This window comes from Mustela putorius, unplaced genomic scaffold, assembly GCF_011764305.1.
Source record: "Mustela putorius furo isolate JIRA1106 unplaced genomic scaffold, ASM1176430v1.1 tig00000275_pilon_pilon_pilon, whole genome shotgun sequence".
Lineage (NCBI taxonomy): Eukaryota > Metazoa > Chordata > Mammalia > Carnivora > Mustelidae > Mustela > Mustela putorius.
In genome coordinates this window covers 3,599,479-3,608,795 of record NW_025421341.1, presented here as the reverse complement: position 1 = coordinate 3,608,795, position 9,317 = coordinate 3,599,479, and the positions used below count along the sequence as shown (strand labels likewise).

The 9,317-nt window shown below is 40.4% G+C and overlaps 1 protein-coding gene across 5 annotated transcripts in view; it reads left to right on the top strand.

Annotated features, from left to right (window-relative positions):
- Positions 1-820: 820 nt before the first annotated feature.
- SF3B1 (splicing factor 3b subunit 1) overlaps positions 821-9,317 on the top strand; it is a 37,548-nt gene continuing 29,051 nt past the window's right edge. For all 5 annotated transcript variants that reach the window (XR_006606335.1, XM_045078515.1, XM_004772162.3 and 2 more), the window contains exon 1: positions 821-942. Coding sequence is in view for 4 of the 5 variants with exons in the window: in XM_045078515.1 (XP_044934450.1) it covers positions 915-942 (28 nt within the window). In the remaining variant the exon portion in view is untranslated. The remainder of the gene's footprint in view (positions 943-9,317) is intronic.

Here is a 9,317-nt window from a genome sequence, read left to right as displayed (position 1 = left end):
TGTAACTGATGCATAGAAAAAAAAAAAAAAGACAGCCATATTCCCATCTTTAAAATTCCTCATTTAAGAATGACATCTAGGATGAAGAGAGGCATTTCATCAATGTTACTGCTGACCATCCGTGGTTTTCTAAGAACCTATAAAGTTTTTAAACTCTCTAACTTTAGAGGTTCTTTTGGCTTTAAAAGTGTGGCCAAGTTCCTTCTGTGTGACTTAATGACCGTGTGACCTTGCATGTGGTCCAGGTACCCCCGCCCTAGTTTTTCTCTCATTTCTTAAGCGGGATTAGCAACACCTTGTCCACGTTGCTGGGTTATTTGTGAGGTACAAGACCGTCTGTAACAGAACTCCTACCCAAACCGTAATTATTTAAAAGGAAAGAAAAATGACCTTGAATTTCAGCGCGGAGGAGGTGACTGTTACGGACTGTTTCCACAAACTACCCACCGCAACAGCTGAGGCGGACGCTAAGGAAGGCTTTTGTGTGGCGCCAGCGCACCTTCCGGTCGGTTTGGGAAAAGGGAACGGACGATCTGAGGGTTTCTTCCAGCGCGGAAACCCGTAGCGTTTCTAACAGTGACTGTTAACTGTCCCCGCGCCATCCGCTCTCCTCCAGAGCAAAGCTACTCAGTTCAAGGCATCAAGATTGCCTAGTCCTTTTCTCACATCACCAGGAAAACTGCCTCCCGGCCCAGTCCTGGCTCCTCCCCGCCCAGTCCTGGCTCCTCCCCCTCCCCCACAATGCATCCCTCCGTTCCATCTAGGTGGCGGCTCTGTCACGTGTCACCCGACGGAGCGCGCTCCCGCTTGGCGCATGCGCAGAGAGCACTCCCCAGCTATTTTTCTCCGTGGCAGCGGCGGCGAGCGGAAGTCCTTGGGAGCGCCAGTTCCGTCTGTGTGTTCGAGTGGACAAAATGGCGAAGATCGCCAAGACTCACGAAGGTAAGCACTCTTCCCGTGGTTCGGTGTCTTCTCTGCTGCCCGGCCTGACGACACTCTATTCTCCTAGGTTTTTGCCTCGGTTTGTGGTTTCTTTGGTGGGGTGCGGCGCCCGCGCTCGGGGGTCCTGGTGGTTTCCTCGGCGCTAGCGGCGCAGGCCACTGCCCCGCGTAATGGCGTCCTACTCATACAGCGGCGGCAGGCGCTTTGTTCCGTGTTTGGGTCCTCTTCCTTCAGAGTTGCTTCTCTTTTCTGGCCGGAAGGCCTCGTTCAAACGGCTCGCCAACAAGGAGTCCAGGGCAGGGGATCGGGGAAACGGGCCTGGAAGCCAGAAGTCTCGCTCGCCTTTCGGAACTGTTGTCCGCACGGATTTTGCATAGGAGAGTCAGGAAGCACCGAACTACGGCAGCCGCTTTTCAGGCAGCCCCAGATGGAGTTTAGCCTAACCGAGACCCACGCCTCTTAATCTTGTCTAATTTGTGTGTCTTCAGGCCTCTAAAATATTTCGTTTGGGGTTTTTTTGTATGAAGGGATTTGGGAATAAAATCTAGTGGTTTTTCTTCCCTTGATCACTTGAATATTGGTCTTGTTCTTTGGAGACTGATTATTGGCGGAAGAAGGAAAAGCATGATTTTTATTCATGGCCAAAGGTTTCGAGGTAGTTGATCGTTTTATGGAATACGGAAAACACAAAATTAGGAAAATGTTGAGAATAGGCGGCGTCCTTTAGGAGGGAGTACCAGTACCCAGCAATGGCAGGAAATAGGGTCACTTCAGAAAAGATGAGGCACGGGAATTTGGAGGTGCATTTCGTGATTTCTGAGGTGGAATCTGAAGTGTTCATCCAACACGAGGTCTCCAAGAGTCACTTCTATTTCACTCGTCGTTTCCAAGTGCCTGGTTTAGTATGAGTGTGAAGTAACGAAATAAGGCCGTCAGAAGTTTTACAGGCTAATGGGGAAACGTGTGTATACGTCTTCATTCTTTTACGAGGCAGATTAATGCTTAAATGGAAATACAACATGTTGGGATCCTGGGTAACGGAGTGATTAATGTACGTTTAGGACTGCTTCATAGAGGAGATGACGTGTCCCTGGTCGAAAAGGATCAATCCGTTTTAAATTAGGGTGGCACATTTGAGCTTGAGAGAACATCTTGTAACGAGGCAGGGAGTCGTGGAAAGTGTGTTTGAGTAGTGTGGACTGTGGCAGTGCAAGGAAGGAAAATGTAGACGAATCTGGAAAGGTTGTTTGGGACCAGAACGTGAATGACATCGAATAATTGTGTTACCCACTAGAACTGAAGTCCAGCTTTCTGCAACTTCTGAAACATGCTAATTAATTGGCAATGATTTTAATATTCTTTTTAGATTTCAGCACTGTTTTAACCCTGAAGGGTTTTTAAGCACTTTCTTCTGTCGTTAGACTAATTTAGACATATCTTGCAGAGTTCTTAAAAGATGTAAAGATGTTGCTATTGTTTGTTCATTTGGGGCATTTTGTGGCTTTACTTGTTTATTATTACTTGGTACTTTCAAGATCCTTTTGGACAGGAAAATCAAAGTTTGGATCAGTTTCCCTGCTTTTCTGAAACCCAGTTGAAAACTGGTCTATAGAAGATTGAAATTCATTGGCCAAATTTGCTATTTTACTTGGAATCCTGTCCGTGTGAATTAACTGATGCTGTAAAGAAGTGTAGGAGTATTCAGTTAACATTAGGGCACTGTGTACAAGACACTGTCCATCACTGAGTATAAGACAGGAGATGATAAATGTTTAGTGGAATTGCACTGTAATATTTACATAGTTTCTTAACTCCCTTCCTCGTGATATTTTTCTAAAGAACTGTAGTCCTTTATGGTGCTTATCTGTTTCTGCGAATAAGTCATCTCTGATAATTTGGAGAATTCTTGGTGGGTTTTTATTTTTTTTCTTTGTGGTGCTACTATAGCACTTTATTATATTAGAATAGCCTGTTGTGTTAAGGTATTCATCCACTTTGAGATTATTGTGTACAGGAACTATATCTTGCATCCCCGGTACCTAGTGCCTAATGAGTACTGCATATTAACATTTATTAAGAGATTATATTGGAAATACTAAAAGTTTCACAGGAAGAGATCATTTTAAGCTAACTTTTGAATGATTGGATAGGTTTGGATACATTGTTTGGCTGAGATAAGTGAAAGTAGGACTTGTGAATATATATTGGGAACCTCCTGAACTGAGAGGAAGAAGTGTTAGGTTAGCATCACATTAAAGGTTCTGAATACTGGACTAGATTTGGCTTGGCTTTCCAGTGACTGCAGAATAAAGTGCCTTACTCCTTCTCCCAGGCGACCAGTCACTTCTGTGTTTTAGGAAAGTCATTGTTTGCAGTGTGAAGAATGACAGACCAACAATTCTTTTAAGTTAGTGGAGTAGTTGACATAGGAGGACTGGAGTTAATTTTTAAAATGTATAGTACTTGTTTTATTTTTTAGAGTTAGCCATCATAGTCCTTTTTTTTTTTTTTTAAGGCTATGGTTTTTTGTTTTGTTTTCTTTTAGATTTTATTTATTTATTTGAGAGAGCAAGAGATAGAGGGAGCAGAAGCAGGGGAGGGGCAGAGAGAGAGGGAGAAGCAGACTCCCTGCTGAGCAAGGAGCATGATGAGGGGCTTGATCCCAGGATCCTGAAGTCATGACCTGAGCAGAGGGCTCAACTGACTGAACCACCCAGGCGCCCCCCCATCATGTTCCTCTTTTAAGTAAAGAAGATTATGTAATCTTTTTATCCTAAGTAATGTTACTGATAAAGACTTTTCTTTGTTGTGTTTTGTGATTTAATTTTTTAATTTTTTAAAAAGATTTTATTTATTTGTCAGAGAGAGTGAGCACAGGCAGGCAGAGTGGCAGGCAGAGGTAGAGGGAGAAGCAGTCTCCCTGCTGAGCAAGGAGCCCAATGTAGGACTCCATCCCAGAACGTTGGGATCATGACCTGAGCCGAAGGTAGCTGCCCAACCAACTGAGCCACCCAGGTGTCCCGTGATTTTATTTTTATTTTTAAAGTAATGGCTGCATCAATAATTTTTACTTCAGTTTTGTGAATAAAATAATACTGTGTTCAGACTGAACTAGGTTATTGCTGTACTATCCTATATGTTTTTTCACAGATTATTAGTTCCCATTGTTGAGCCAAACTGGTAACTGTTTATTCTTCTAATGCTGACATATTCCTTTTGAATATTTCTGCTAGGATCAGCCCTTAACATCCTCTTTAAGCAGCCTGATTGTTTATTACTGTGTCCAGTATTGAAATCTGAAAAAGGAGCTGGACTGGTTCACATCAATAAAATCTTTTGGACCTTTCTGCATATTAAGTTGTGTCAAGTGTATACAGTTGTTAAAATACATAATCTTGCTCTCCAGCAGTTCACATATTGTTGACTTTGACAAACGAGGAAACACACTCTCTCTCTTCTTGGAATGGGGAAAATGGATTATCCTAAAATCTCATATATTGGCTTGTTTTGCCACTGTCTCTTGAATGGATTTTGGGGGGAATCACAAAGCTGAAAAAGCTTTCCCTAAATTTTTGCTTTTAGAATGTCTGGAATAGTCGTTGTAAACTTCATTTTCTGAGATTTTTATTTTTCTGTGTTCAGAATACTTACTATTTTGGTTTTGTAGTCTTCTAGTGTGAAAGTTGCTAGTAAAAAGAAAAGCAAATTGCTTAGATTTTTCTTTACTGTGTAATTAAAAATTGATTTAAGTAGTGCTAATAAGGGATTAATAAATAAGGAATTGATACTATAGTGATCAGTTAAAAAATTTACCACCATAGTTTTCTTGTTGAGCTTTGTGTAAGGAAAAGTGTGAGAGTTGGGATATAGAATATACTTTCTATTTTCTGGATGTCATTTAAAGGTGTCATATATGAGAAATCCTTGCTCACTTGCTTTTGCCTGTTGGGAGAATAGGTAACACACAAAGACCAGACTAAGGTGTCAGTAACATCCAAGGGCTGTGCCTCTGTGACATGTAATGAACAGTGATTATAACATTTTTCAATTGTTTTCACAATCAATTAAAAATGAGGAATAAAAAGATACATCAAGGAGGAGAAAATGCTGCAAGCTGGATGAACATCTGGAGTGTGGAAGAAAGAAAAGGCACAAAGTGGAAACCAGGAGAGAAACAGAATTGGTGGGGAGCAGTTAAACAGTTTTATCAGATGTGACTAGTGAGGTTTTGTCTCAAAGTTTGATATAAACTTGATATATAAAGTTTGATATAGGTTGTAGGTTAAATTATAAACAGAAGGTCAGATGTTGCCCATCTTTTAAAAGACCCCCCCCCCCCAGTTCCACACTGTTCTTTTAAAGTCACACTCAACTCCCACTTAAAACACATGATGTATTTGTATCAGAAATGTTTGTAATTTTAATATTTATCACCTTTTTTTCTGATTATAAAAGTAATGTAATTTTAAAGGAAATGGAAAGTGGAAGTCATTTTTAAAAAAATATTTTTTGATTTGTCAGAGAGAGCGTGCTGTGCACAAGCAGGGGGAGTGGCAAGCAAAGGGAGAAAGAAGCAGGCTCCTTGCTGAGTAAGGAGCCTGATACAAGGGACTCATGACTTGAGCCAAAGGCATACACTTAACTAACTGAGCAACTCAGGCGTCCCGGAAATGATTTTTGAATGAGTTGAGATACCAAGCGGACTGCTCACAAATTTCAATAATTCACACTGTTAGTTAATGTCTATCTTCTAGGGAAGGGTTTGTTTTCTGATACTTGGAAGCATTCCTGGGATCAGAAATCTCCTCCAAAAAGAGGGGAATTTCAATCGAATAATGACATCTATCTTCTGTAGGTAGTTGGAGCAAATTTAGTTTGGAAATGTATGTTTATATCTTAACATTTATTAAGATTTTACCTTACCAGTTAGCAAAATAAATAAAACTAGAAAAGGAAAAGAAATGAACATTGAGAAGAATTGGGACTTTTAAGATGGAAGGTATTTCATAAAAGAGCTAAAAAAAAAATCTGTTTTCATCCAGCAGAGGACTCCATTTCAAAGAAGAGAGAGCTTTTCTTTTTCTGTTGTGTGGGGTCAGAGGCCTTGGTTTCAAGGGGCTAGAAGAAGAACAAAGAATGAGGAAAAAAAGGGCAAAACTTAAGAGAACTGTGCTTACATTCTTTAAACTTTTTTTTTTTCAAGATTTTATTTATTTGACAGAGTGAAAGAGGGAGAGAGAGCACAAGCAGGGGGAGCAGCAGGCAGAGAGAGTGAGAAGCAGCATCTCCGCCTAGCAGAGAGTCTGATGCAGAGCTCTGAACCCAGACACTGGGAACATGACCTGAACTGAAGGCAGACGCTTAACCGACAGCCACCCAGGCTCCTGTTTTTTTGTTTTTTAACTTTCTATTGAAAACTGCAAACATACAAAAATAGAGAAGTGAAATGAACCCCCATGTTGCATCGTAGCTTCAACAGTTACAAACATGGGCCTGCTTTTGTTTATCTGTATTCTGGTCCCTTCTTCCTTCCCATTATTTTGAGGCAAATACCAGGCATCTTTTATCCATATTTTTCAGCGTGTGTCTCTAAAATGTAAAAACTTAAAAAAAAATTATTGCATCTAAAATTAATGCAACACAATATCCAGTGTTCAGTTTTATTGATTGCCATATAAAAAAATACGTTTTCCAGTTCATTTGAATCAAGTTCCAAATAAAGTGTATACATAGATTAGTCTTAAATCTTTTATGTTCCTCCTCCATCTTCTTTTTTCCTTGCAATTTATTTTGTTTTATTTGTAGAATTTCCCGTAGTATGCGGGAACAGGGAAGAGAGCAGAGCAGATACCCACTGCTCTCTCCTAGACTCTCCTACCACTACTGCTGCTAAGATGTCTGAAGGCCCACAAACAAGGGAGGCGGCAAAAAAAATTACTGGCTTTAGGGATGAACATGGTTCTGAAATCATACTTCAGGCATAGTTTGGACCAGTCATGGCAAGGAAATCTGATGAAGGATTTGCAAAATCAGGCGCCCCTCCCACTATAATTTTATTGGCGATGAATCTACTCTCACAGTTCTTACATAGGTGGTTATTTCTGTCTGAGGTAGTTTTGCTTGAGTGCCTGTAATACTCGTACCTTAAAATAGGAATACCAACTTGAGAAAAACCTCATTCTCGGATAGTTTACCTTTAGGGCTCCTCCTTTACTGAGGCTCTTGCAGACTTTGGTAAATAAAAGGTGAATACTTTTTTAGCGCACGTATACATATGTGTGCGCATATGCAAGCAGCCGGGAGAGGGAGGGAGAGAATCTTAAGCAGACTCTGTGCTGAGCATACCCCCCAAGGGGCTTGATGCCATGACCAGCTTGAGGCCACAACTCTGATGCGACCTGGGCAGAAACCAAGTCAGGGGCTTAACCTGCTGAGCCACCCAGGTGCCCCTAAAACAAGTTGAACACCTAACTAGTACTTTGATTTCTTATCTAAGGCTCTTTTTTTTTTTTTTTCCGTTAAAGTTAAACAAGTACTAGACTGCCAACTCTGGGGATTTGAAGGACAACCCATAACTTCAATTTTAAGATTTGAAATCTGCCATCACGATTCTTATTTTGTTTTCAGTGTCAGTAACTGAGAGTCTTTCTATATATGCTCCCGCTCCATAGATTGTGCTCAAGTTGTGGGGAGAGTTGGGTGGGGAACAGAAATGAAGCTTTCGATAATTTAGAAATCCACATTAGATATATCTGTCTCTTGATTACCACCCTCCCCCCGCCTTTTTAACACCATATAGCTGGTATTTTACTAATCTCACTTATCCCAGCTCGTCTTCATTTTACTTGTTTTCATTTCTTCCATTTCATCTCTCAAAATGTTTCTTCCTCTGTTACACGGAATAATTCAGCTCTTTTCTGTTCTCAGACTCATGTAATCAAGCCCACCAAAAGGACTTGTAAGTTTTTCATAAAATTAAACGTATACTGCTTTAAGACCCAGCAGACTAGATATTTATCTGTAAGACTAGATATTTACCCAAGTACTATTAAATGCCATATTTACTTAGAAACCTGTGCGTAAGTGTTCTGTAGCAACCTTATATGTAATCTTTACGAAGTGCAAGCAACCTGGATGCTGTCGTGCATTGGAATACTACTTGATGAGAAGTACTGATCGATGTGTCATGAAGACTGGAGTATTTGTGGGTCCACGTGGATTAGAGTGCCAGCTTTTATGTGTGGCCATGAGGAGATGGCCGCCGTCTCTTCTTGTCCAGTCGCTAGCAGACAGTATCCATTTTTCTCTATCTTCACATCTGAATGTCTCAACTACAGGGGGTCTGAGTTGGAAAGGGATGAGTCAGGAACAGAGGATTTATTCATGCTGGTTATAACTGAAGTAGGAAGAGAGTAGCATAAACATTTCCTCCTTTCTCTGTCTCCTCAAGTCTTTTATTTCACATTTTGGGCCTCTGGTTATTCTAGTTGGTGTGTTCCTTCTTTTTTTTCCCTATTTTTGCTAACAAATCTTACACATTTGTTGTCAGAAATGATCTTGCTCATCTTTGGTTTGTATTTCAGAAAGTACAGGAATGCCTGCATACTGGTAGCTACCATTTTGTGTGGGATAGCTTTGAAAATAAGAGATTAGAGGCAAACTTTTCCTTTCTGAGAGATGCAGAATGTTTACAAAATTTGGAAAAGTTACTTTTAATGACTCCTATAGATTGAAAGTTACTTTTAGTTACGAAATAGTGTAAGGTACAGAAAAGTACAGGAGAAAATACAATTTAATGAACCCAGTGTGATCAATTGCTCAGATTTACCGGTTCTTAGTATTTTGCCATATTTGTGCCACAGATTTAGTTTATTTTTGTAAACAAAATATCCCAGTTATTTTGTTTTTGTATAAATATTTGAGTTTATTGAGTTTATCATATTTCATATTTTGATGCATAGTTTTTTTTTTTTTTTTTTTTTTTAAAGATTTTATTTATTTGTCAGAGAGAGCGAGCGAGAGCAAGCACAGGTAGACAGAGTGGAAGGCAGAGTCAGACGGAGAAGCAGGCTCCCTGCGGAGCAAGGAGCCCGATGTGGGACTCGATCCCAGGACGCTGGGATCATGACCTGAGCCGAAGGCAGCTGCTTAACCAACTGAGCCACCCAGGCGTCCCTTGATGCATAGTTTTTTAAATACTGAGTTTTCTAGTTTTTTTAATTCTGTCATTTGCATAACTGAGTTGTGGAAACTGTTGTCTTGGTTTGTGGATAATGTGATGTTGGTGTAAATGTGCTGCAGTTTACAGTGGATGAACAAAACCCAGGAGCTTCTTAGGCTTTTTTATCCATAGTTTGAAGCAGATACACAGCACC